Source organism: Pleuronectes platessa, chromosome 21 (assembly GCF_947347685.1).
Source record: "Pleuronectes platessa chromosome 21, fPlePla1.1, whole genome shotgun sequence".
In the NCBI taxonomy this organism is placed as follows: Eukaryota; Metazoa; Chordata; class Actinopteri; order Pleuronectiformes; family Pleuronectidae; genus Pleuronectes; species Pleuronectes platessa.
Genome location: NC_070646.1, coordinates 12420316 through 12448314, shown reverse-complemented (window position 1 = coordinate 12448314; position 27999 = coordinate 12420316). Strand labels below are relative to the sequence as shown.

Sequence of the window (27999 nt, the reverse complement as noted above, 5' to 3'; positions counted from 1 at the left end):
GACGTCGCCAAGCATCCGAACCTAGACCCAGTCGCAGCCATTTTACTCCGTGAAATAAACTTCAATCTCGGAGCCGGAGGAGAAGAAACACAACAACAAGTGCAGCAGCTCGGCGGGAGACCATGGACACGTCGCTGTGAACCAGAGCTCGGGCGGATCCGGGTTTCAAGTCCTCGCACTTCGGTAAGGACCTGACTCCCCGGGGCGCCGCTGTCTTGTTTTTAGCATGTTAGCCCGTGATAGCTAAGCCGAGCTATCCGGCGGAAAATGTGAGGGAGGCTGCTGTCGAGCAGCGTTCGTGATGTGACAGGGACACAGCACGCCGGGGCTGGGGGACAGGAGCGTGTACGGCGAGTATCAGACTGTACTTTATCTTCAGACGTGTTTGTTGGTCCCAGACACGAAGGCCAGGGAGGCGCCCCATCGGGTTTTTTATCACTGGCGCTTACTGCAACTCACTCACCTGTCAGATTTCAACTAGCTAACCTGGGGTAGATCATCCCTCCACAACCCGCCCTCCTCCACTTAGAAAATATGAGCTCACTCAGTAACACTCCCCTGTTCCTGCTGTTCTAACCTGCTGGTATGTGTGTGTTCGTGTGTCTGTCTGTGTGTGTGTGTGTGTGTCCCAGTTGTTTGTTGTCGGGCTGAATGCTGTCTGAATGCTGAGTGAGGCGGCGCTGCAGCAGATCCTCGCAGGTCTCGGTCCGTGTGAATCCCTCAGGCAGATCCAGGCAGGATGTGGTGGTTTTCAGACTGGAACCCAGTCCGGCCACAGCGCCTGTCATTGAAAAGTGTGAAATAACAGCGTCCGCCGTGAAAGCGGCTGGATGGCAAACTAATCATCCTCGCGAGGCATTGAGCCACGGATCCCTGTGTGTTTTCTACCTCCCAGTGCAGTATTAGCTTGCTGGAAGCCTGCCTGCTCAGATCACGTCAGACCAGGCTCTCCATGCCTCCCCCTGTGGCAAATTACATTAAAATAAAACCTAATATCAAATTGTACACAGAAGTGTCCTTGTTTAAATATAAGGCCTAATACTCCTATGTTATGATACTGGACTGTTTTCCCCCTTGCAGCGATTGTTGAAATCCGACCCGTACGGAAAGGAAGGAGGTTTTGGTACTGACATGCTGTAGTTAGCCATCTCGCAGAAAACCTGCAACCAAGCATGCTGGGCCTTGACTTCACATCTGAGACACTACACTACATCACAAGCCTGCATAACACTTTATTGCAGGCAGACAATCTAACTTGTGTTCTTTCGCCTTATAGCTGAGGTTGAAGTTTGTCTGGGTGGCTTGTGAAACTGTCCCTCTTTTCCTAGGTGTGGCTGTGCTATTGTTTTTTTTTGACTGCCAGCCATTAAAACCATGTGTGTGTGTTTTTGTTTGGTCCAGTCTTTTTTGTACTGTTTCAAGGGGATCTAGTCAACAAAGTCCACAAAGGCAGCCAGGAAGGAAACAACACAACATGTATGTCTGTGGGAACAGAGCGGAGCGCCGACTCAAGTGAATGAGCCGCAGCGATGACATCACCTCTGTCTTATCTCTGGATAGAAGCAGACTTGTTTTTTTGGACAAGACATGGTCTATTTAAGGCCACGAAAAATGCAGACTCAAACCGTAGTTTGGCACAGATTGATTCTCAGGCTGTGTGTGTTTTGTGAGTCTGAGTTTTTGTGTGTCTGTATGGGAGGGGTGGCTTGTACGTTTATTTAACATCCCTTTTATAATTACAGAATTAATGGCTTTCAGGCTTAAGCGATATGATAAATATACATATTCCATTACACAACATAACTAAAGCAAAATTCGGTTTGATGCCTTTAACTAACCCCTCTAAACCAAAACTAGTGGGTATATGCAGTGAGGGTAAACCTGCTGAACAAAGGTGGCTGACACCTTTTCCCTTACCCATAGTTTTTGTCCCCCCGACAAGTCATGTTCTCCACCTCGAAAGGGCTAGAAACCAACATGTCGGAAAACCTCTCTGTCTTGCGAGTGTTATATCCTGCAAGATATAAAGAACAAAAATACAAGTGCACATTCTAACCAGTATGCAAGCATTCATTGTTATTAATGCACCGTTATTAATGTTGTGCCGGAAAAGGTGGTTGGTCAGTGCTGACAAAATCAAGACGGAGAATAAGAAATTAGCACGTTGACCCAGGTGTCAAGTTAGTGCCGATTGAAAACCTGCGTCCGCTGCAGTCATGTGAATATTGCATCCATTCCCAATGCAGACAAAAGCCAGATGTTGGTGAGTGTTAAGGTATGTTTCTTGACCCGCTCTCAACATTCCTGTCTGCTTTAGATTTCATGTTGTGAGGTTAAATGAGCAGCTTTTTTCTTTTCTGAGATTCCCAGTCGCCCAGACTAAAGGGGCGTGTTGTTGTTGTTAGACAAAGCCTTTGTTTTATAGGTTGGCCTATTTGTTTCATTTTACAATTGTGCAATCATGTCAGTGTTTGATCACAACATGTCATGGTGTGTGTATGTCTTTCAAACAGAAACCAGTCCTTCGACAGGTCAGTGGTTTATTAGCTCTTAATCCCGAAGCTGCAGATTCCAGTTATCTCCTGTCAGTTGTGTGTGTGCATGCATGTGTGAGTGCTTGTGGACTCTTTATCACTGAAAGTCTTCACAGCCGGGCCTATGTGGAGTAAAGTTGACTCAGGACCTCTTCTTGTCAGTATGGAAAGAGACTGGAGACGGGAACTGATGTCTTCTCTTTCCTTGTTTCTGTTGAAGATTTGTAGCTCTGTGGTTGTAACGGTTCCTACTCCCTCAGATGGCTGTGCCGTTGTTGGGCTTGTTTTGCTGAAAACACGATTATAAGATAATCGGCTCGGTCTATGACTATTGTCTTTAACATCTCAAGTGCTATCTCCCATAAAATAACTCAGTCCCATCTTGTTCCGAAAGCCATCCGCAAGATTTTCCCAGTTAAACTTCTCCCAGGGCCTTTATAAGGCCGTGAGATAGAGTGAGAATAGCCTCGGGGTGGAGGGCACACACACCCACATACAGTTGTCAGCCTGCAAAAATGTCGACTCAAATAATAACCTGGCTGAACTCAATCAAACATGAATGAAACTTGAGGCCGGTGATTATTTCCAGGTCAGAGAAGCCAACATGGTTAATTTGGGTTGGTCCGAGATGCTCGTGACTCATTTAGCTCCAAACTAACCATCGGTAATGTGGAGAAATAGCTTCAAACCATCTTCAGAGTGCAGTCGGTTGGGTAATGGCTGCTTTAATGTCCCACAACTAAAATGTCTCCAAAGGGGGATGTATTTTTAGCTTGTCCATCGAGAGCACAGGGATCTGAGGAATGGCATCATCTGATGGCCGTTTGGTTGAATATCGAAGCGAGGTTCCAGGGCTTTTCAGGTCCTTACAGCCTCCCTGCTCCATGTGCATTGGCCAGTTTATGTGATGACAAAATCTGACCAGTTTTGCCAGGTTTCTATGGCAGTTTGGCAGAGTTCGAAAACTTATTCTCCCCCCCATACACACACTGATTAAAACCTTTGCTGCCTCTGGCTGCATCCACATTTCTATGTTTTAGTTTTAAAACGCATCACTGTTGCAATGTGTATGCTTGTCATCCACCTCATTTGTTTCCTGATTGGTTCTTATCAGTCACGACTAAATGGTGAGCAGTGAAGCCATACAGTTGTACACACTTTAAGTCAGTTGCCCCTTGTTGTCGGTCCATGAAAAGAAATCCCTGATCATACTTTTCACTACTGTTGTTTCTTGTTTGTTTTCTATTTTCTGTAAAGGTGGGCATAGACTTTATGATTTAAACCCTTTTTTTTCCTATTTCTGAGTCATATGACTCTTTTTAGAGCAGCAATTTATTAATTCTGACCAAAGCTTTGATTAATTTCTGACATTTTGAATGTTTTTACCGGACAAATTCTTCCTCTCGCCACGGTTGATGCAGAGACTTGAGTTGACTCCTCAAATCCTGTCCCTTTTTTTCCGGACTACGCCTGCGTGAAGTGGGAAACATGGTGAAAGTGAACTGAACTGAAGAACTGAACCGCTAGGACGAGAGATTAAACGTTTGACTTAATCACATGACGTAGCCTCTATAAGGGGCTTTAGTTTGACACAGTCTGCACTGACTCTGATTGAGGCCACACTTTGGTGTACACGTTTCTAATTACTAGTCAATATGGGGCCCTATCCTGCAAAAGCGTAGTTAAATGTCCATTGCGGAGAGAGCATGATTGTGCGCATTTGGCAAACTGTTGACAGGATACGCCTGGCACAACTGGAAAGAAGGAAAAATGTATTTGATGTGTTATTAAACTTCACTTGTCCTTCCCTTTAAAGAAAATGCGCACCGCACAACAGTGTAGTGTCATTTTCGTGAGGACTGACTGCAACCATCTCAGAGAGGGCGGGGGGTCTGTCACAAGGTGTACACCTGCACACACATGCAGTTCACTCAAGTGCTACAGAGCCTGAGTGACAGGTACATAGAAGTGAGAGAGAAGTTCACTGCTGTGTGAGAGAACTACCACTCCGGGTATGCAAACATCGGCTGAAGCTACGGGGTCTGTCTGTCTGTCTGCTTGGAAAATAAAGACCTAATGTACGGAAGTGTGAAAAGGAGGGACTGAACCAGCACAAGGCAAACAGCACTGCAGACAGCTCTCAGTCAATGGAGCCAAACACTAACTCGACATCTCTTATGTTATTATGAGAGGTGTGTATTTTTTTGTATCATTATGAAGCTGTGGTGGGTCAAATTAGAATTTGGCGGTCCGCCACAGTCTAGATAATTGATGGGAAACACTGGTTTGTACGTTTTAGTTTTGATGTTGCCTCTGACACTTGTAGCTGTGTTGTTGTTATTTCAAGATCAATTCTCTGTTCAGATGCAGTGAACAGCTGTTTGTTCTGATGGCATTTTATGCGGTGATGACTTTCGCAACCCATCCATATGAATCATGTGTCGAGCGAACCAGCTGACAGGTTGTTGGCAACATTATCAGCAACACAGAAGGCTGTGTGCTGACGGAGAAGGGATGGGTGCTCTGGTTGACATAAGCGTGGGATTCTGCAATGCCCCTTCGTGACACCTGTGCCCAGTTCTTAATGCCAAACAAACACACCCAGTGGCAGAATAATAAAGCACTCCCCCGACCGGTCATGTGACATATCTGCCGATTGTCCCAGAAATGTTTATAGCTGTGGCGTCTTGTTTACGGTCGGAACCTCTGTGGGGGAAAGTAAAACTGTACTACATTAGAGCGTAACCATAAGTAGCAGATGTCCACCCTCATTGTACTTTGATGACACACATGGTGCTGGTTGCAGCCATGCTGTTAGAAGAATCATCACGCAGCACCCAGCATCTGGTTGTGCTCTTTGATTCTGCCATGACAGCGCCGATGTTTGTCCCACAACGCCTCGTCAGCCTTGACAGTTGTTTGCTACTTCCTCTCTCTCTCTTTCACTGCTCCCCCTCTCCTTACACCCGCCCTCACCTCATTCCTCCCTTTCCCTTTGCTCCTGATACGTAATCACACACAGCATGTATTTCTCCGTCTGTTGGAATCTTTCCAACACTTTCTTTCTCTGGAATATATATATTCAAAGACGTTCTGATGCAGTTTAGCCTACTTACCATGTATGGAAGGGATGATTGCTATCATTGTTGTATGGCCCATTGCTTGTGTTTTAATTGAAAGCGCTTGTGCCAACACACAATACGGTACATGTCCCAGTTTTACTCGGGAGACTTTCGGATTGGGAAATATGGCCAAGTTACATTACAACAAACAGTATACTGGAAGTACAGTGCGACTGCAGAGGAACTGGGTGCAGCAGGCATAATGTTCCTGCCCTTCAGAGATCACATGTTTCTGTTTAGAGCACATTCACAGCGACGTTGGCTCTTGACACCACAAACTCTCTTGACATCTTCGTCTGTGTCTTCTAGGCGTTTTTTCATCCTTAGAAATTTGTGTTTTTCAAAAGACATCAACCCCCTTGACTCGCTGGCAGTGGATCTCCTGCTGTGTTATCACATCGGCACTACCGGAGTGCAGACTTTGTACAAGGGGGCCATGTGTGAGGTGTCTGTAGAAGTTTGGACATTTGCATTCACTCATACACCTCCAGATGTCCAGAGTTCAGTGCATGTCTGAAAGCAGCTTCACTTTTACTTTAATAATCCAAATCCATCCAACATACTTTTTTGGGGAGGGGCTTATTTCGTTAGTTTAAAAGTCAAAAATCTCTTCTTTGAAACAAGACGTTTACATGGAAAAAATAAAAAGGATTAATGAGTAAATTTTTTGGGAAGAATCAAATCATTAGTAGCATAAAATTGTAAAAGAAGCATTAAAGTCATTGCAGTTCTTAAAGATTGTAGTCAGGGAAAATTGACATAAACAAATATTACTTTAATCCATAATGTACTACATAACCAGTCTCTGCCTCAGACAGTAGTGTGATACTACATTACAGCTCTGAAGTAGTCAGCAGTCTGAAGCACCTAGTGTTTCTATCGTGTGTGCATGAAGGACCCACTTCTTTTGTCACAGAGACGGCTGCAGGTTTTCCTAGCAACCTGTGAACATCAGCGTTCAGCCCCTGATGCCGCCTCGAGTGTGGGCTAGTTTCATTCAGACAGTTTGAAGTGGCACTTCTCTGTCTATCTTCAAACACACCTATTCAAGTAGCTGTGCTAGCAGTGCCGTGTGTGTATGTTTAATTTAATAAGGCTTGTGTTCGCTCCATTTTTTTAAGTATTTTTTTCCAGAGAGAGGAACTGTCAGTTGGTTTTGTTTGTCCATCAGCAGGATTCAACCTACTGAATGGGTTTCCAAGAAATCTTAAGGCGTTTTCAGACATGAAATCTGGAAAATGTACGGACCCGATTTCTCAGTCGTTTGTCTTTCAAAGAACAGTGCAGGAGATTGTCAGCCACCTTCACAACATTAGAAACATTTCTAGACCAATCGGGTGAAAGGTGACGCCTGATCATAGCATGAAGGAGGACATGAGATACATTCTGCTGCATTTTTGTTTACAGCACATGTGTCTTAAAAATTGAGTTGACATAAAACCTCTTCTTCAACCAAAGCTAATTCTATTCTACTAGTTTCCCTCCCATCATGTGTCTGTAACACTTTATCAACAGGCCCACTCACTTTTTTTTCTAGAACTAAAGGTTGGAATTAACTTGTCATTATTATTATTCATTTGTCAGCAATTTTCTCAGCCCTCCTGTGGTTGCGGTGGCTGCTTTGCCATGTACAGTCAAGCACACAAACAAATAGGACTGAGGTTGTCATCAATCTGAATTTAGATTTGTGTTCCTGTTTTCGTCATCTCCCTTCTTCTGTATTTTGCTCTTCTTTGTAAACCAATCCTGACAATCGTCCTTTTAAAGACCTGTAAATATGATTGCATCAGTGGATTTTGATCAAATTAAACACCCTTCTTCTTTCCTTTCTTTTAATTAAATTAATTAATTTCCCTGTCTCACTTTCTCCCTCTCCCAATGAAATCCGACCTGACAGCGGAGTACATCCCTCAGTCAGGGTCAATGTAAGCAGAGTCCCCTTTCAAACAGCCTTGACATGGCTTAAGTAATTCAAAGGAGGCTCACAAGGCATTTCCTGTCATTGAAATCTGTTAAAGTTACATCTGACAGAGGGGAGACTTACATTATTAAAGACGCTGCTGATGGTTCAGTGAGCTTGAACTGACACTTTGTCTTCCGAAGTTTTGAAGCTGTGGTCAAATTCAGCGCGCACCAGTTCAGATAACCAGTCTATGCAAAGTGATGTAAGTGTCTCCTTTAAGTATTATCTTCATTTTTCACTATTTTCACAAGAAGAATATTATCAACCATAGTAGTTGGGGTAGATCATTTTTAGTGAAAACGGGAAACCCTGTTTCTTCTTTAACTTGTCATTGATTTAAGTAACATCCTGTACTCTTTCGTGAACGGAGAAACTGCACCATATATGATCATGTACTTTTCAAGGGATAGAAAAGAAAAGCAACACATAATAAAACAGAGTGTTAATGATTTGTTGTGTTTGGATACCTTACATGAGGGTCCAGCAACCAGAGCGAACCACATTTACTTGTATTGTTGCCAAATGTGTTCCTATGCCGTCTAATGCCTTTGGCACTTATAGGCTCTGCAGGGAGGAATAAAGGCAGCCATAGGAACACAGTTGTTCTCAGCCAAAAGCAACACATCAGGACGGTTAGTAAAGAGCGCTTACGTCCTGGAATTGATTGTGCGGGTGCTACTGGAGAGCGATAAATAGCCTACATGTTGAGACTGAGTAGTCTGTCATCCTCTGGTTAAGAGGCTGTTCGGAAGCCATGGATACTAAACTGTTTGTTTTGCTCCCCAAAATGTTTCCTTGCCCTCTGTTTGAAACCGCCAGCAACGTCATATTCCAGATTATGAAGCCCGTCTGAACAGAGGGAACATTCAGGCCCAAACTGGCGTTGTTTCTCATGAGCAGCGGTTTGAAGTGATTATTCAGTGTAATAGCCAACCCAGCTCGTTTAATGAATAATTTGGGCAAGCGACTGAGCTCTTCCAGATGGCCGAAACGAAATGCCACTCTTCTCATTTCAGCAGTTGGGTGAAGTGGTCATACCAACTGGAGGATTATTCTGAATCACTGTTCACGAGGAGCCCACAAAGTATCCCAGAGTGACGTATTCCTCCTGTGCAAGTTGTTCAGTGAGAGGAGAAGAGCATTCATTAGTCCCCTTCTAACGCCTCGTTCTCTTCTTGTATCCACGCAGGTAGCAGCGAGACGTAACATAAAGAGACGGTGACTTGCAACCCAGTTGCTTGTCTGGGATCCTCGTCAACCCTGCACCCCTCCTGAGGCGGGATGGAGCCCCAGGCTTCTCAGTGGCAGCTTGGACCAGAGGGAGACTGTAGGATGTTGAGTCTGCTGGTGCCCAGTCCCCAGAGCGAGGCGGTGACCCATGAGATGGAGGAGCTGACTCTGCAGCCCGCACAGAACCTACCTCCGCTCAGTGAGCGCAAAAATGGTGAGTACATAGAAAAAGACACATAAACCGATCTTTCCGGCTGGGTCAAAACAAATATTTAGTTTTTTTCCCCCTCGTCTCTCAAGTTGGCTCCACTCCCCAAAAAATTATGATTTGTAATAACATCATGATATTTGTCTTTGTTACAACTCTTCCAGCTTGATGACGCATATATATTCTCCCTGTTTAGCCTCAAATGCCCTTCATACTGAGATGGCCTACACAGTTTTCATCAATGCGAGTGCATCTACTCCCTAATAAGTTCCAAATGAAGCATAAAACCACGAGTCCTCAGCTCCTCAAACTTGCAGCAGCTTCTCCTCTGCAGTTCAAACCCACATTATCGTCATCATGTTAGCCAGCCTGTGTGCTTCTCATCACCCGTACGAAGCTGCTGTTGTTTTATGCATTCACCATGGACCGTGCCAGCCACTGATGGATGGGTACGTCATCATCAGACTTTAGGAGCGGGTTAGATTTGGGCTCGCATTTGCCAGTTCCTAATCATGGCTTAGATGGCGTAATGATACTGATCACTGTGCTCAGAAAAATCTTCATTTTACAGATGCAGTCCCCAAACAAAGGGCATCTAGCCAGAGCTGTTCCAGACTAAACATGCAAAATCCTACTCTTCTGCTGCTGTAGTGTAGCTGGGGCCGAAACTGATCACAGTTGTCAGGGTTGTATGCCTACTTTCCCTTGAATACCAAGTTCTACGGAATAGCTGCTCAATTACTTTAAGTTGATATGTCACTTATTATGCACCCGGCTGCTCCATCCCTCGCCTGAATAATACAGAGGATTTGTAGCTGTTGTGAACGCGTCTGTGCATGTGTGAAAAGCAAACTGAGGGTAAAGTAAGGAGCCAATTCCCTGGATTTATGGATTGAACAGGAGTCGGTTTAGATTTTTTTAATGTGTTGTCATCTCTGCAGTTGTAGGTTTTTTGCGAGCAAAGTTCTCTATGACAAAAGATTATGTAATCACATGTCTTACCCTGGAGGATACATGTATTCAGTTAATGTGTAACACCTCAGCGTATCTGTGGTGATAATGAAAGGACAACAAAGTAATTCAGGCCAGCTGTTTCCTGTCGGAGCGAGAGATTGTCTTTCGCCGTAAGCTATGACGTGTCACCTCCTGTGAATGGAGAAGTATCTTGACCCATGTTTGATTTGTGCAAATCCTAACGTTCTACTTCCAGTTCCTAACCATGGCTCAGATGGCGTCCTGATACTTTTCAAAAACACATCTTGACATTGGAAAATTTCTGTGGAAGGTCAACAGTAGTAGAAGCCACACATCATCTCAGCATTTATCATTTCCCCTTCAGTAAGAAGACACACAAAGCTCATACTTTCCAACAGCTAAAGGCTGGCGCATGCCTCTGCGTTTTCAGGGACACAAGTGCAAGAGCCCCTTGCTCTATTCAGTCGACAAGTGTACGAAGCTGTGGAGGAAGATCAGGGACAAATTTGTCCACCAGAAAAAAGCTATGAGGAGCAGCAGTGGCGATGTAAATAAACAGTCGACGACGACTGCCACACAAAAATAAGTCGTCTCTAAGGTCGTCTTCGACAAAAAACGTTACTCCACCTAGTGTTCTGGCGGTGAATTGCTTTGCAACATGCGCAACCCTTGGAGAACCACAAATTAAAACGAGTCCGTCGACACAACTGCGCGAAAAGCAGCAGCCGCAGTTGCAGAACCATGCGCCGGCCTTAAGCCATCCCTAGCATTTCCCCAGCCACAGAGTCCCTTCTGCCGTGTTGGTTTTAACATGCAGGTGTCAATCTGTCACCCATCATGACAAGTGGGAATGTAGAGGACCACACTGGCTTTCTGTGGGGCAAGGGGCAGGGGTTCAGGAAGTTTGGAGGGAGAAAAAAACTTCTCTGACAACAGAGGAAGATGATGATGTTCGGACTGAAGGCCGATGTATGCTTCTCTGTTTTGACGGACACGGACAACCGTGGAACCTCCTCTCCGGGCTCCACGGAGAGCTCTTCGTGCAGCTCTGATTTTTCTAACTACACGTCGGCATGGCGGAGAGCCTACGATTCTACGATTCTACGATTAATGTGACAAGTGTGTTAAGCCAGCGGAGTTGTCCGGCTGACGGTGGCTGGTTAGAGCCCTGACGGCATGTGTGTACGGTCAAGTACGGTTATAACGAACTAAGCTCGTCTTCCGTTGCGCCACCTACTGTTCTGGCGACCAATTGTTTTCAGCACCGGTGAACTATAAATCAAAAAGTGTCCGTCCGTCCGTAACGGACTCGGAGAAGCTTACATCGGCCTTGGGTTTGTAGTGAGAGTGAGAGTCTGGTCAGTAAGTGGAAGTCTGTGAACTCAAGGTCAGTGACAGTAGGGACAACCTGTGCAGATGATTTAAAAAAGAGGAAAGAGAAATACCAGTGACTTTCTCTCTAGTTGAGGAATTTAGCCTGAACCTTTAACAATAAATACAGTGACATTTCTTCTAACTCTCTACATAATTGACTACATTTTTTTCTGAAAACGTTGAATATGGTTTGATTCCTGGATGGTCTTCTGATACTTTGGGATAAACTGATATTTTTGTTGTTGTTGTTGTACACTTTTAATCACTTATCCTTGATTGTTTTTTGGGGGGGATGTTTTTAAATCTCCCTCCCTATTATTTATATTCAAGCCTGTGTTCCCAATGTGGACCTACTTGCCAAACGGGCTGATGTGTACGTGTCTGCCTGCATGTGGATAAACGGCTCAGTCTTATCATCCACAGCCGGATGAGGTCAAAGGTCAACTTGTGTTTGTGAGGCAGAACAGTGCTTCCTGGAGGAATCAAGGAGAATGCCACTGACTGGAAGTTTCTATATGAGTCAACTTGAACAAACATGTGCCCCCTAGATTCCTCTCTTAACTGTTTACTAAGTGTAGCTGGGCCGAAACTGATCACAGCTCTCAGGGTTGTATACACACTTTCCCTTGATTACCAAATTCCCTAGAAGCCCCGTGTCACCTCCTGTGAATGGAGAATCATCTTTACCCATTTCTTATTAAGGCAAATCTACACATTGTACTTAATTACCTTTATTGTAAGCTCCCTTACAAAGTCACATACAAAGCTCTGAATTACCTGTGTTGCTGCCACACACTTAACATCTAACGTCTGTGCTGAGTCAGATACTAGATTCTTCCTCTGTGGTAACAAGGAACCAGTGTAATCTTTCACATCTGGTAGCATGGTCTGCCCACAGCTAGAAAATTGCCATCTCAAACAGAGCTGAGTGAGAGAGGGAGGTCAGAGTAGAGTGGGAGGAGGGGGGGCTGTGGACTAGTTATAAAAAAGATATAAAGGACGGACCCAGTGCTGCTTCTCTATCATTCTTAAAGGTGTTACAGTGCTGTGGATTTGCATCATTGATTATGTGTCAGTGTCTATAGTCTGGGCATAATACAAAGGCTGTGAAACTGGAATCAAAGTCAGCAGTAGTACAAGAGCATTGCCTGCATGGAGGTAGAGACACTCAGCAACTGCTGTGATAGGTTCAGAGCAGGTGAGAACTCCTCTTCTTTGTTTTTATTATGAACAAGCTGTTTGCTTAACTCGGCTGCTCCAGCTTGTCCTGGAGATCTGGAACTGTTAATCAGCCATGGGGACACAAGCTCGATCTTTACATTTAAAAACCCTGATTTTAACAGATCTAAATGAAAAGATTGAATAAATGTAGGGCCAATATACAACTTTGTCTGCTAGGGGTCAATCAATCAAAACAATTAAAACAAAACAAATTGGGTCACTTGGTTTCCTCGTGCGATGGCTCTCTACTGGAAGAACTTTCACAACAGAATGCACAGATAATAATAATTAATGATTGTGATACATTACGACAGACCAATATAAACAGTGGAATGGGACACAGCCAAATAGTGTTTTTCCTTCATCATATGTCATTTGCCCCGGAAGTTATAGCAGAGGATAAAGCAGGTAATGTGGATTTGACGCAATTAAAGGCAACCAAAATGGAACGTCCTGTTTCCTTGAATAAACTTTTTAATCTGAGATGGATGTTGTTGGGAACAATTTATGTGCACATAAAGTTCCATAATTGTGAACATGATATCCACCGGGGCGCACACAACCACAGCGCAGTAATTCTAGTCTTTTATAACATTTTTGATCTCTTTTTCTTTCAGTCCTGCAGTTGAGGCTTCAGCAAAGGCGAACCCGGGAGCAGCTGGTGGACCAGGGCATCATGCCACGTGAGTCTCAGCACTTCTCCATAATTCGCCTAAAAGCTCATGTGGACTGGACAGGATTATAAAAACAAGCCATGATAACTGAGATAATAAACATATTAACTCTGTTTGTTTTAATCTGGATCACATTTGTTGTCAATGATATACTTCAATTACGTGTGTCGCAGCTCTCAAGAGCCCGGCAGCATTCCATGGGCAGATCCGCAGCTTGGAGAGAGCCAGGGTAAGGCCACGCAGTTTAAAAAGGAAGCGCTAAATATGAACTTGCAGCCAATAAGCGAGTTTAATAACTGTTCTGTCCCAACTTTTTTTAAAGACTGAGAATTTCCTGAAGCACAAGATCCGCAGTCGTCCAGAGAGAGCGGAGCTGGTCAGGATGCACATACTACAAGGTACTGATAATTGTGCCCTTCACAGTATGTAAACTGTATGTAAAACAGTTTTTATGTAGTGTTTCCTGTGGAGCTTTTAAAGCTGCCATCTTCACAAGGTAGCATAACGACTTTCCTCCTACTGTACATATGTTTAGCAGTGGTGGGTCATGCAGGCAACAACATGGCTGCCACGTTTAAAAGAAGCTTCCAGATTCAAACACTGGAAACCCGACATCTTTAAGCTGACACTATATAGAAGGATATCCGATTTACACTGTGTAACATTTTCCAGAGACCGGAGCAGAGCCCTCGCTGCAGGCCACCCAGATGAGGCTGAAGAGGGCCCGTCTGGCTGACAACCTGAACGAGAAGATCGCCCAGAGACCCGGACCATTGGAGCTGGTGGAGAAGAACATCCTGCCAGTGGATTCCAGCGTTAAGCAAGCCATCATTGGTGAGGGTAATGGCAGCAGATATCTTAGAACATTCCCACCTCAATAAGACACATGATACAGGGGATTATAGATAGAGAAATAAAGTATTTGTTTGTCTTCATTTGTCTCTCAGTGGGCGAGGTGAATTACCCGAAGGTGTTGGATGAAGACAGCTGCGATCCCCTGTCCCCAGAGCAGCCAGCCAGCCAGGAGTCGCAAACCTCTGTCCCCTCACCCGCGGAGAGCAAAGCACCAGAGACTCCTGCTCCTGCTCCTGCTCCAGCTCCATCTCCTGCTCCTGCTCCTGCTCCTGCTCCTGCTCCAGCGCCTCCACCACTATCAAGCACCATATTCCAGGTTAGATAATCCTGTTGTGTCGTGGTTTGGTCACCTGTACATGGAGATTTAAGCCAAACTCTCTAGATAGTCGTCAACCAGGGAAGCAAAATCAAAGGCGCTCACAGACCCAGCTCCAAGAAAATCCTGCAATAGCAGTTGACAGAATTTCCAGCACTGAAGTGTTGTTTTAAAAAAAAAACTCTTACTCTTATAACCATTATGCATCTCAATTGAAACAAAGGAGGAACAAAATGACTCATTGAGCTGAGCATGCACACAATGCTTTGTAATTGGTATTTAATATTTATTTTGTAAACTTTTACTTAATGTTTTACTCGTGTTACTAAACCTTATTTTGTATTTTACTGAAACGTTTTTGTCTTTTTTAATTCAGGCACTCCCAGTCGCCACAAAAGCACCATCAGACTTTATGAAAGTGGTCTCTACCAGTGAGTTTCTGGCCACTCGCCCAGCTGTTCCCTCGAAACCAGGACCAACACTGGTGAAAGTGAGGGCAAGGATTTCTCCCACCTTTCTGAACATAATAATGCCTCAATGCTGTTGGCCAAAACTGTATGTTAAAGCATTTCCCTCTCACCACAGCAAAGCCAGCCGAAGTCAGCCTCAGAGAAGAGTCGCAGTAAGAAGGGCAAAGAGCCAAAGTCCAGGATTAAGAAGCTGAAATACCACCAGTATGTTCCTCCGGACCAGAAGCAGGAGGCCAGTGAAGAACCCATGGACTCGTCTTATGCCCGACTACTGCAGCAGCAGCAGCTGTTCCTCCAGCTGCAGATCATCAGCCAGCAACAGCAGCACTACAACTACCAGACTATACTACCAGCACCACTCAAGTATGTATACAAAACAATAACTACAAACTATGACTGCCATCGCCGAAATGTGAAGAAAAGTGATCATGTTGTATTTTTAAGTATCTCCTGGTCTTGTTCATACATGAGGAAAAGATGGAGTGTGAGATGGACAGGCGGGTCGATGCCACAGTAATGTGACCTTTGTTGTCGACCGTTGTGCTGAAGAAGCACATGAGCTCCACAACAAAGCTTTTGATTTACCTGTGGATCTACGTTCCAACCCTCACCTGAATCACAAGCTCTGGGTAGCAGCAGTAGTAGTAGTTTGCTTGGCCCACCTCCATGATTCTTAGTTTAAAATTGGCTGAAAGCAAGCCAAGCCAAATTGTTAGTTTCAAGAATCCAGAGGGCCATTTGCTAGTTTCCAATAACTACCCTGTGTCTAATCATATTAATGAATAACAGGATATTGTTTTACCAGCTGCTGTTTTCACAAATGTCCTCTCTGCTGCCGCACGGCATGGCTCTCTGTTTACTGTGGTTTGGTTGACTGCCTTTGTTAGTGAGGCACAGGGCACAGGATGGATGGTCCGCTCATTTGGGAGCTGATTTCCTCTGTGTTTCCTCTCGTTCCAATTCTCTAAACAACAATATTCCTTTGTTCTATATCCCTCTTTCTTCCCCCTACTGTTCCTCTCTCTAGTTCTCATTCGTGTTAATGATTTCCTCCAATAACAATGACTCCAACATTTTTTCCTGTACTTTTGTCTCTCTGTAGACCTATGGCAGAGGGTCAGAGCAGCGCTGGGAGCAGCCTGCCAACCTCCATCATGGTGTCTCTGCCCACTGCCCCCCCACCTCCTCCTCTGCCTTCTGCGGCTCGGCCAAACATCTCGCTGTCCAATCGCAAGCCAGGAGTCTTGCCTGCCAACCTGGAGGAGATGAAGGTCCGTGGAAACATAGTTGTATTTTTGTAGCAGCAAATTTTTTTGTGCATGTAGCTTGAAACATTATACTCGAGCTGTTTAAAAGGTATTGTCATAATAATAGGCTTAATGAGGGGATGACACTCCAATCTTTACAGGTCTGCTCAGCTGATGTAACCAAACTGGATCAGGTTAATTGTGGAGCCAGTTCTTGTAAATATGACAGCTCCTCGTAGGATAATCAAAGTTTTTATTCTGTATTCAAAATAAATGAATAGCTGCAGAGTAGTTAAAGAAGTGAGCCTTTTACCTTTTCGATATCTTTTACACAGCTAAACATTTCTCACACCAGCACAACAAAGAAATAGGATTATTTGCTTTCTCGATCAGAGTGAGGGCAGAGGATTGAAACCAATCTCTTGTCTGTATAGTAAATATGGAAAAAGGGTGAATCTGTCTCTGTCTGAAAGTGAACACACTAACAGTGTGACTTCTAACGTTTCTAAAGCTGAGGGATTAATGGTTCATATCTATTTAGTTAATTCTGTAAACAAAGCAAAGTGTTAAAACAATAAGTTTCTGTTTTCTGGAGGTCATGTGGTCTTTTTTTATCCACATGTTTTCAGACATTCACTGAACTCAAATATCCGAGTCAGAGTCTCAGGAAGTTCTCATTCTTGTTTGCAGTTATTTATAGTGCAATAATGATGACAGGACAGGAAGGAAACATATATAGAACATACATGTACGAGACATGACAACCAGGGACAATAACCTCAAAAGAGAGGTTAGGGTGGATCTTAATACTATAGCTTTTTTATAGATTTACAGATTCTAATTAAACATGATATACATATTTACTTAAAAACTATTCCTACCAGCTTAACGTATTCCTCCAACACTTATCTAAATTCCTGATGGGATCATATCCATATCTTTGAAGGTGGCGGAGCTGAAACTGGAGCTGAAGCTGCGAGGCCTTCCTGTGTCAGGAACAAAGACTGACCTGATGGAGAGACTTAAGCCTTTCCAGGATAATCTCCGCACCTCTGCTCCTACTAACATTCCTCAACCAACCACCACCACCTCCACCCCTATGGACGTCACCACTGCCACCACCACCTGCACCAGCCCCGCCATTGTCTTCCCAGTACAGCAGGTGACTCTAGAGAGCATGAGATCCACGCCGCCAGTCTCACCCAACCCCAGTGAGCCCTCCACCCTCCAGCAGGATATGGGCATGTCTGTGGCACATTCCGAAGTACAAGTGATGAGCTCTGGCTCAGCAGGTTCACAGTCCTCACCGCTCTTGTCTTTTCACATCCCGGAGGAAAAGGACAGGAGGCTCCATGAGAAGGAGCGACAGATAGAGGAGTTGATGAGGAAGCTGGAGTATGAGCAGAGGTTGGTGGAGGAGCTGAAGAATCAGCTGCAGGTGGAGAAGAGAGGCCTGGGTGCCGACTCTACCTCTGTATCTCCCAAAATGACCTCAGTCCCTGCCCTGAATCCCGTTGCTGCTGTCCTGAATTCAAATACTCTAAAAATGGAGAGTACGGTCCTGTCAAACTGTTCATCCACTACTGCCACCATCCAAAACTCTGTCTTGGGCTCCCCTGCTCTCACAAGCCCCCTCCCGACCGTGGTGAAGTTGGAGGATCTGACTGTTTCTGGTGGCAAGCCGCTCCAACTGCAGAGTCCAACCCAGCTCATCACGAAGATCCAGCCCCAAGTAAGCACCAGCCCGCAGCTGCTCCCACAGTCCCAGAGAAGTCCCAAACTCCAGACTCAGTCTCAGACCACTGCCCCCAGCATGCAGCAGTTCTTCATCAGCCACGCGGGTGGAGTCTCCCAGATGCTGACTGGCCAGGCTGGGACTCAGATCCTGCTCCCGGTCTCACTACCCAAAAACGCTACTGCAATCCAGCTGCCAAACACCACTGTCAGCCTGCAGGTAAGACCAGAGTGACCCTGGACTCTTATATATTGCGTTTACGTGAAGCAGTTTGCATGCTGGCGTGATCTGGATGTGTAGACTCAGGGTTCTGTTCTGCTTCCCTCCGCATCTCAGCCTGTCCACCAGGCCACAGTCTCAAATCCAGGCCTGGTACAGACGTCTGTTCCTCAGCCACAGAGCTTTCAGATGGAGACGGCACCCGGCCAGCAGCTACCAAACCACAACCCGCTGCTACAGGTCAGTCAGGCCTCCCCGCATAGCTGTGTCGCCTTTTTTTCAAAATCAATAGTTGAACTGTCCAAATTCTTGAAATGATGAGAAAGCTGTAGCTGACTGTAACTCAGGATTATTTTTATATCATCTACTACAGAGATTTGTGTTTGTAAAACATAATACAGCAGCTATATTTGTTTTTGTCTATAATAAGAACATTTATGACAAATATGATTGTGCCTTGTTTCATTTGAAGGGGTTTTTGTGTCTTTTTTTTATATCCTCTCTCTGTCTTGCTGTGCTGTTATGATGACATCAAATCATATGATACATTACAAACTAATATCACATGTTCTCTGTGTCTTGACAGACTCTGACAGTGTGCAATAGTTCTACTGGTTTAGAGAACCAGGGTCGGCCTGAGATGAATCCCCAGCGTTTCCTCAGGAGCTCCCCAGAGAACAGGGTCTCTCCACGGGCCTCACCCAACCAGCACATCTCCAATGGACCCCTTCATAAGGTAAAAGTACTGAGTCATTACAAGAGGGCGGGGGGATTACTTTGGTTCAACCTATAATACTTTTGGATTTACTATTTCATTGAACAATTTTCAACAAGAGATGCTTCACAAAACTCCGACCTTAACCCCTTGTGGTTTTCTCCATCTCCCTGTGGCTCCTCCAGTCTCCCTCTCCCCAGTCTGCCTTCATCCTCCAGCCCACCTCTCTTATCAATCAGCCTCCCAAATCAAGAGAGCCTCCCCGCTATGAGGAAGCTGTCAAGCAGAGCCGCAACATGCACATCAACAATGTCTCACAGGTTAGTTTTTTTTTTCTTCAGTTTTTTCTGCATTGCCGATTGCTTCACTTTTTTGTTTTCTAGCCTCAAGTGTCTTTACCCTATTGAATGTCTTCTCAGGTTCCTACTGCCACCAGCCAGCAAATGGATGACTTGTTTGACATCCTCATAGAGAGTGGAGGTAATTTGACAGTACACAACAATCTGTTGAAAGTTTGAAACACCAAAGTCTCTGTATCTCTATAGTGTCCCCATTGTAGATTATCTGTCTTTTAAATTTTAATGTAAACTATCATGAGGTGCTGAATAAAATGATAATTTGAAGACAAATACTAATCCGTTTTTTAATTCTTTTTTCCTGTTCTTTGTTTCCTGTCCAGAAATGACACCTTTTATCCAGCAGGACCCCTCAGTGTCTCTCGGGAAGAGCCACCCCATCACGGCCAGTATCACCACCCTGCCTGTGAACACAGTGCTCTCCAGACCACCTCCACCGATCCATATGGCCCCTCCGCCCACCCTGAGCCTCACCGTCGACCCATGCATGCCTCTCCTCTCCTCTCTGGCCACAGACAACCAGCTGGAGGCCTTCCTGGAGGGGACGCTGGCTGGAACGTCGCCGGCATCGGACCTGCGCACACAGGGTCTGATAGAGGAGCTTCAGGCCCAGCTGATGGAACAGCAATCCTACTCCCCCATGGACACATCAGACCTGTCTTTCTGCGATTCCTCCTCACCCACTTCCTCGTTCAACATGGGCCTGTCTGACCCAGCACTGGACAATATGGAGTGGATGGACCTCACCATGCCCCCGGGTCCTGGAGGGGCACTCACACCGCTGGGGATCCCAAATGACTTCCTGGATTCCCATGACCTGCAGCTGCACTGGGACTGAGGGAGGGTGATGGAGGAGAGGCAGCTGAGCCAAGAGTGAAAGATGGATGGATGAAGAGAAGAAGAAGAAAAAAGGAAATTTCCAGCACGTTAAGGCTGACTTTAAACATTTTAAATAAGGAAACAAAAGGAGGAGAAAACCTGACATTCACTCTTTAACAGCTCATCCATACATCGGTTATATTCCCACTATACTAGAGGAGGACACACTGTACAGGCAGTGCACTGATCAAGCTGAACTACAAGCAGGAGTTTGCACAGCTTTTAAAGAAGAGGTCTACTTTGACCGAACAGCCAGAAAACAATTCCATCACTAAGGTGATAAAAGGATTTTAACTCGATGAGACTTTTATTCATGATTTAGCAGAAATGAAGAGACAGAGCCAAATGAAGACTGGTAGCATGGACTGTTTGTAAATACTGTTAAAACCACATTAACAACATTCTGTCAGTGCAGCCTCAGCTGGTGACCACTGCATTTAGAAACATTTAGAATAACACTCAGCCACATTGGATGTGTGTGCATCTCAGATCGTCTTGCTTTTCATTTCAGCGGCCATGTTATAATGTCACGCTGCCTGTGTGAGCCCTGTGTCTCAGGTGCGTGTCCTGAGCTGCGCTTCTCCTCTAGAGAGTCGAGGACTCGCATATGTATTCCACGTACTGTGCTCTGTTCACAGCAGAAAAGATGGTGAAAATTATGTGTCACCACAGTTTCAGTGTCTATCTGACGCATATGTCACAGACATAAATATTGGCAACACTTCCTGTACCTGTTATAAATTAAATCTAATCTAATCATTAGTTCTAACTCTAAGGAGTTTGTTATTATTGCAGGACCAGAAGGGGCACGGCTTCATACCGTAGAGTGCTGGCATTTTGTTAAGTACATCGCTCCACTTATATTTGATGAAATATTCATACCAAAAACCTCACATAGCATCTCTGCAGCAGCTCTGAAACTGACACGTTCCCTGTAGTGTGGACCCACTAGATCACAGACACAGCTGTCAGGCTACACACACACCCAGGCCTAAACCAGTCTGTGCTGCACTGTCAAATCTGTCGGTTCCCTTTGCTCAGACATGTCACAGAACCAAGTTTTACAATTTCTCAACTGAGACGAGGTCAAGCTTCCTGTTCACACTGTTCCAGTCTACCAGATGCTGTAGATTACGTGTTTTCTGACAAATCTGATTTGCTACATCAGATCCTTCTGACCTATCGCGACCCCCTCCGCTCAAGCCGATCAACCAACGACTCTAAAGAACAAAAAGACTCGACTCCAGTCGGACGACGAGAGGAGGAGGCTCCTCCCTCTAAGTGAGAGCTATGCACTAATGAGGCGGAGCGATCTACCGACGCGCCTCACTCACCTCAGAACAAGGAAATGTGAACTTTGCATATCCAAGACGATCGTGAACAGAAAGCGATCGGAAAAGATTGCGATCGATGCAGCAATCACGTGGCCAATCACTATAGAGATACTGCAGCTGGTGTCCAAGTTATTTTGAATGTACTGTTTGACAAGAACCAAACATCTGACTTTACGTACAAAGTTGGCAGCTGTTTTTCTTCCCCTCTGATAGTAAACTGGCGTGAAACAGTAGAAAGGGAACAAACACGAGCAGATTTAATACGTGTGAACTGCAAGATATATCAAGAAAGATGTCTTTTAGAAGATGAGCTTTATATCTAGCTGTCCTACAGTATCCCTGCACTTTGTGTGTATGTGTGTGCGTGTGTGTGTGTATGAGAGAGAGACAGTGTGTGTGTGTGTGTGTCTTGGTGGGGAACTACTGCATCACTAGCCATGAAACGTGACTGTTAGGTTGCCTGTAGCTGATAAGTTAGCCTGCTGTACCGTCCCATTTATCCACAAACCAACCATCGTCGGGAGGGTCTTTGTCAGAATAACATTTTGCTGGTTTGCAGCACGAGGGTTCCCGGTTTGAATCCCTGCTTTGTGTCTTTGTGGCTGTTCTCTAGAGTGAACACCTCCTTTTCTCCCACAGTACAAAGTTGAGCAGGGTTAGACTCTAAGTTAACTGTAGGTGAACATAGGAGTTGTTTCCTGCTGTCGACCTGTAACCCCGCCTCTCGATCAAAGTCAGCCGTGATTGGCTCCATCTCCCCCCACGACCCCCTAAAGATAAGCGGTGTGGATAGTGAATGGACGGATGATAAAGTAGTCTAACAGAGATGCATCAGCTACAGTGACCTGTCAACAAAGTTTCCTGACCTTTCGAGTGAGTGAGGCGAGCATGTTGATCTATGTGTGACTGTTTGTGTGTGTGTGTGTGTGTGTGTGTGTGTGTGTGTGCGTGGAATCGTCTTCCCGTCCCCTGCATGAACATCGGTGTGCGTCTCCGTGTGCATGATCGTATCCACATTTAATCTCGGGCACCGTTTCGAGCACTTTCACAGCCAATAGCACTCAAGTTATATGAAATATCTATAAAGAAAAAACTCCATTCGGCTTCTCCTCCAACGTTCTTTCTTCAAGCGGCTTCTGATGACTGTTGTACTGTTGTTATCCGTGTTGTCCCGTCCGGTGTGATACAGTAACAAACGCACACACACACCTTTCGAGGGCTGAGCTCCCTTTAAAGCCGTCATGAATGCTCCCATGGATTGCATCATATCCTAACTCACTAAGCCAAATCAGTGAGTTAATGATTTAGTATCTGAGTCCTAATATCGTTTTAGGATTGATACAGTCCTTCCCTATGGCACTTTGAAACGCGATGGCTCTTTTTAATTCTCTCTTTTGTTATATCAGTCACATTCAGTGAAATGATGCTCGCATTTCAACCACTTTATCGTGTAATTACGTCCATGGACACTAGAGGGCGTGGGCTCTCCAGTTGTGGCATGACGGCACTTCAGGGTCATTTATTGTAGAATAAAAAGTCAATTGGGCTATTTTATTTTGAAAGTTTCTGTTTTGATTTGCTGTTTACATTTGCAATAATGTGGAGCCCTTCATGTCGACCCTGTCTCGTCAACATTTGATGCTCTCACTGCCGCAGTCACGTTTTTATCGTCAATACCCAGAGTTACGCCAAATACTGCACAGACACACACTTTTTGTTGTGTTGTATTTTAATTGTTTTCCTTTCGTCACAAACAATAAAAGTCACGTGTTGTTGTATCCTAGATGAGACGATGAGGTCATGGTTGCTTTAGGGCAGTTTTGATATTTTGTTGCCTGAAACGGCAGTGGAACATATTATTATGTTTATTATAATTTGTTTGTTTTTCAATGTAGAAATCATGTAATCTTGTTTGGATGGTTGTGTAAAATCTGTAAACAATGATTTTATGTGTATATATTTGGTTTGCAGAGTATTTTTTTTGTTGTTCATATCAGCCGGACACAAACCTCATCTACATGACGAGTGACGGCTCCCAGTGTCGGACGTGGTTGTTGCTGATTGGCCAGACAGGGACAGCTAAAAGCAATAATGGCTGCTCTCCTTGGATGTACTGTACTGTATGTCTAATCCTGCCTTGCTTTTACTCGTGCAGGAGCCTTTACCGCATACACAGTCACACCTTGGTTCCAAATCCCTTCTCACCCAGCGTCAGTCAGTTCTCCCACCCGTCCTCATTCACCCTGTGTCATTTACCTTCATGGGAACATTGTAGTATTCTTCTCGCGGTGAAGCTGAACAAGAGGAGTCATTACAATATATGTATTTTGGATAATATCCACTCATCAGCTGATTCTTCTTCCCATTCTTCATTGTAGTGTCTCCTTCTCTGTCTCCACCTCCCATGCCATGCCTCTTGTTTGTAATGCCATATGTTTTGCACATTGTGTATATATTTATATAGATGCAATGCATATTTTTATACATGTGTAACATCCATGGGCTCTGTATTTTGTAAATACTCAAAAAAACGAAATGTGTATATAAGTACTGTATGCCTTTATGTGTCAATAAAATAATTTGGTGTACTGTGAACTGTGCCTCCGCAGAAGTTAATTGTAGAAAGATTATACCTTTTTAAAAGAAAAAAATAATACACATGTATATAATTATAAAAATAATGATAATACATTTATTTTATATAGAGCTTTTCACAATACTCGAAGGCACTTTACAACATTACACATTATCATACAAAATTATTATTATACAAGTATGTTGCCGTTTCCAAAAGAGCTGGACAGGGCCACCTCCCTTGTGTTGTGTTCCTCGCTGCACGTAAACAGTTCCTTTTCTGGTCAGGTGATTTGCCTGCGTTTGCATCTCTTCACTAGTTCTGTTCCCACTTTACATAAAAATGGTTTGTGCCTATAAATATATATTCCCTCGTCCCAACAGCTGCTGTGTGCGCACACCAGCACTCGCCTCTGACACACTCACTAAGTTCTGTTTCCAGCTTGAATCCCATGTTCCGTGGATATTCACTGTCTGTCTCGTCACAGAACCGGGGCCGTCGAGCAGAGATATGCTTCATCCGAGCCTCGGTGAAGTCTCCAGCAGGGCCGAGTCGACTCCAGACCCGTTTCACTGATCGGCTCTAGAGTCTAAATCAACTCCTTTGGGAAGATGTTTGTGGCATTTCCTCAACGGTGTCCATGTCAGTAATGCTTGAAGGTGTGTAGGTGAGCCTCACACTTCGGACACCGGTGCTCGGTGTCCTTTAAGTCGTTCATGCAGAAAGGGGTCAAACAGCAGCCTGCTACACACCTGACAGGAAAAAAAAACACATGATCTCTGAGGTTCAGGGTTCAAATTGAAACTTTTGCAACAGCAATGTCTTTAACTACTAAGGTCGTAAGAGGTGAATATAGATATCTTACATCTGTCCTTCAACTATGAAGCCTGAACCTGGCTCTTTTCGAGTTTTACCCTCAACATATGGTTTTTGTTTGGTTTAAAGAAACTAACAGGCCAGAGCATTTCTAATTGCGATATAACAGGTGCAGCCGGGCCATCCTCCCGTTCTGCAGAGGTGGATCTGACTCATAGACAGTTTATAAAGCTGGACGACGCGTGCACACATCCTATTGAGATGCTTTGGCTTCGCTTTTGGGGAGCAGCCATGTCGTCCATCTTTGTATTTACTGATCTTAATCTCTGCCAAAACATCAACTGTTCAGCAGTAACTTTCAGACTTTAGTTTTAATGCAGCAGTCTAGCAAGGTTTAAAAAAAAAAATTGGCTACCCCAAAATGGAGCACAGGCAACAGAGCATCCATATTGTCTCGCCCACTATCCTGCGGGTTTTTGTAAAGACGATCTGGTCACAGGATGGACAGCGGGTGAAGGCTGGCACAGCAGCCAGGCTTTCCACTTAGAGAGACAGAGATTTTACTGTTATTAGTCCTAATAGAAAGCAGGATATTTATATACATGAAATATATATAATGTATATATATATATATATATACAAATACATACATAGGTTACATGTGCACTTTGAGTAAATCTGTAAAACCCACCTGGAACGATGGGGCCTGTTGGTGTTTCTTCTGCAGGAGGAGTTTCTTCACTCATCTCCTCTACAGAAATATCTGTGAGAAAACTGTATTTATTTAGACCTTTATTTGTTTATAATTGTCATTTTGTTTTTCATTAAAAAAATTCCTGTGAGATAATCTTTTGTTTATCAATTCATCTAATTTTATTCATCTAATTTTTGATAAAAAGCCTGCTATAAAGATGAGTTTATTTATTTATTTGTATATTTAACATACCTATTGATTCTTCTTCTGCAGGAGTAGTTTCTTCACTCAGCTCCTCTATGGGGTCCTCCTCTGACAGCTGAGGAGGTGGAAGCGTGTAGATCCCTCCACAGGGCGGCCCAGATTTATAAATAATGGGCAATTTATCCTGTCGACCTGATTTAAAACAGTGAAAGTATAGATGCATTCAGAAATACAGGGAAAGCAGACAAACCTCCACCTAGACGCTGTGTGTCGCAATGTTAAAGAAAGTACAAATACATCCCAGGATCCACGACAAAAGTTTTCGGGTTCATATCCCATCTTTCCACCAAGTTTTGATCAAATGGGTTGAGTAGTTTTTGTGTAATCCTAATAAAAGCCCTCAGACGGCAATGTAAACATGAAAACAGAATTTCACAAAAACAACAGAAGAGATTTACAAACATCTTGGTGGAAGGATACTGTTTGTGTCAGAGAGGATCCAGATCAGGGGGCTCGTCCAGGAATAATTCAACAAATAAGTATTTATATTTATGTTATTTATTGTGTTTCATTAAATGCCTGTGAGAAAACTGTATTTATTTATACATTTATTTGTTTATAGTTGTACCTCTGTTTGCTGTGAAGGTGACGTCCTGCATCTCTGACTTCAGCTGCATCTTACTCAGCAGCAGCTCCTGCAGCTCCCTCTGAACGTTCTCCAGCTCGCCCACTTCCTCACCGTCCTCACTCGTCACTGAGGTGGAGATGTATGCGTCAGTCACGACTAAAAAACTCTCCTCAGATTTACACTCAGACATTTATCCCCTGAGGTCAAAATATCTTGATCTAAAGCTCAATCAGGAGCTAATCTGAATTTAGCTTTAAAGAATTTACAAAATAACCATAATAAATAATTACAAAAAAAACAACACTGTTACAAATTGAGATTACTACTTTAATAAATCTAACCATTTGATTATCTGAAAACATGAAGGGGTGTGGTTCATTTTCTTTTTATTTCAATCACTTTCGGTCCAGTTTTTATATTTCTCAGTTTGTAGTTTGTGTGTAATAACAAGTATTATTGTATTATCTGTTAGCTATCAAATGATTGTATTAAATAATAATATCAATAATAGGAAGAAGAAATATAATGTTGTGTACTTGCTCATGTTTATTTATCTTTCTTTGACATTTTAAGTATTTTTTTGTGAAAACTAAATATATATCCCATGACAACAGGTCACAAGGTTATTAGACTATAGTATTATTATCTTTCTAATGATCGTATTAAGAAGCTGAATCATCTCCATTTGTGCTCCTGTCACCTCCTGCCGTCTTACTCATTTTCTGCATCTTCTGCAGGATCTCTAGTCTGCTGCGAAGCTTCTGCCTTCGGGACTCCATGAGCTCCAGCTGCAGGGGCCCGCTCGGTGGCTCCTGGGTCTCCGGGGTCTCCGGGGTCTCCTGGGTCTCCGGGGTCTCCGGGGTCTCCGGGGTCTCCTGCGTCTCCTGGGTCTCCTGCGTCTCCTGGGTCTCCTGGTCGGATTCAGGCTCCGGTTCCTGATGTGGCTCTGATTCGACGCCTGCGTTCTGCATCTCGCTGATTGTCTGGATGAAAGAGGGAAGGGGCCCGACATCCTGCTCTGGATCCTCCATCGTTAGTCAAGGAGTCGACCGAATGTTTGTTTGAACAAATGCTGAAAGCTCAGAAGTAGAATATGAATCCAGGTTCGTCCTGCTGGAAAAAGTTCAAGTCTCGTAGAAAATCGGTCTTGAATTCAAACAAATAAACAACGAATCCGAAACATTGTGAGGAAGACTCATGTGAACGTTTCCACAGGAAGGTCGGAGCCGCTGCTACTGACGGCATCTGCAACAGAGGCATCTTTATACATATATAAAACCGGTTTTGGAATTATGTAAACAGTGTGCACGAGTAAGCATCAGCAGAATTTATATAACATGCAAATGTTGTGAACGAACGATGGTTGCCAGTACAGGAGGACTGGGGCCATGAAGATTATTAAAAGCAACTCTCAGGAACCTGCGTCAACAAGGAACAAGAAAGACTCGTATTAAAATGATTGCTGTTTGCTCACCCTTAGGCCGACATTTACCTAGCTTTTAGCTCTGATTTGTGTATCTCAATAAAAAGATGGATGACGTGACGGCTCCCCACGAGCTCAGCAAAAGTGACGCCAAGTCATCCGGACGTTCCCTTGTAGTCCAGGCAAAGTAGCGTTTTACGACCGACTAATTGTAAAAGAAACTTGTAATACA

At 44.2% G+C, this 27999-nt stretch overlaps 2 protein-coding genes across 3 annotated transcripts; one reads left to right on the top strand and one right to left on the bottom strand.

Annotated features, from left to right (window-relative positions):
- The first annotated feature begins 3 nt into the window (after positions 1–3).
- On the top strand, positions 4–24022 carry mrtfba (myocardin related transcription factor Ba). 2 transcript variants are annotated; one of them, XM_053413800.1, is made up of 16 exons: positions 4–183; positions 8809–9063; positions 13245–13310; positions 13475–13530; positions 13624–13699; positions 13974–14135; positions 14249–14472; positions 14849–14962; positions 15058–15305; positions 16045–16213; positions 17136–18143; positions 18261–18383; positions 18730–18879; positions 19044–19178; positions 19278–19338; positions 19538–24022. In XM_053413800.1, exons 2-16 carry the CDS (start codon positions 8901–8903, stop codon positions 20050–20052), a joined length of 3270 nt encoding a protein of 1089 aa, XP_053269775.1. In that variant the 5' UTR covers positions 4–183; positions 8809–8900; the 3' UTR covers positions 20053–24022. The 2 variants fall into 2 exon arrangements, with proteins under 2 accessions (XP_053269775.1, XP_053269774.1); XM_053413799.1 differs by having other exon boundaries at positions 13974–14141.
- Positions 24023–24158: 136 nt separating this feature from the next.
- LOC128426611 (uncharacterized) lies at positions 24159–27581 on the bottom strand. Its single transcript, XM_053413560.1, has 6 exons — positions 27060–27581; positions 26345–26470; positions 25765–25908; positions 25510–25581; positions 25234–25360; positions 24159–24754 (listed from the first exon to the last, which is right to left on the bottom strand). Exons 1-6 carry the CDS (start codon positions 27373–27375, stop codon positions 24646–24648), a joined length of 894 nt encoding a protein of 297 aa, XP_053269535.1. The 5' UTR covers positions 27376–27581; the 3' UTR covers positions 24159–24645.
- Between the last annotated feature and the right edge of the window lie 418 nt (positions 27582–27999).

What these genes read in the sequence shown, in the direction of transcription:
- LOC128426611 (XM_053413560.1), bottom strand. Translation starts at nt 27,375, where the DNA reads ATGGAGGATCCAGAGCAGGATGTCGGGCCCCTTCCCTCTTTCATCCAG. An exon ending in TGCAGAAGAAGAATCAATAG is followed by an intron (nt 25,582 to 25,764) that starts GTATGTTAAATA and finishes GTTTTCTCACAG; the next exon opens with ATATTTCTGTAGAGGAGATG. An exon ending in AACAGGCCCCATCGTTCCAG is followed by an intron (nt 25,361 to 25,509) that starts GTGGGTTTTACA and finishes TGTCTCTCTAAG; the next exon opens with TGGAAAGCCTGGCTGCTGTG.
- mrtfba (XM_053413799.1), top strand. Translation starts at nt 8,901, where the DNA reads ATGGAGCCCCAGGCTTCTCAGTGGCAGCTTGGACCAGAGGGAGACTGT. An exon ending in CAGGATGCACATACTACAAG is followed by an intron (nt 13,700 to 13,973) that starts GTACTGATAATT and finishes AACATTTTCCAG; the next exon opens with AGACCGGAGCAGAGCCCTCG. An exon ending in ACCACAACCCGCTGCTACAG is followed by an intron (nt 18,384 to 18,729) that starts GTCAGTCAGGCC and finishes GTGTCTTGACAG; the next exon opens with ACTCTGACAGTGTGCAATAG.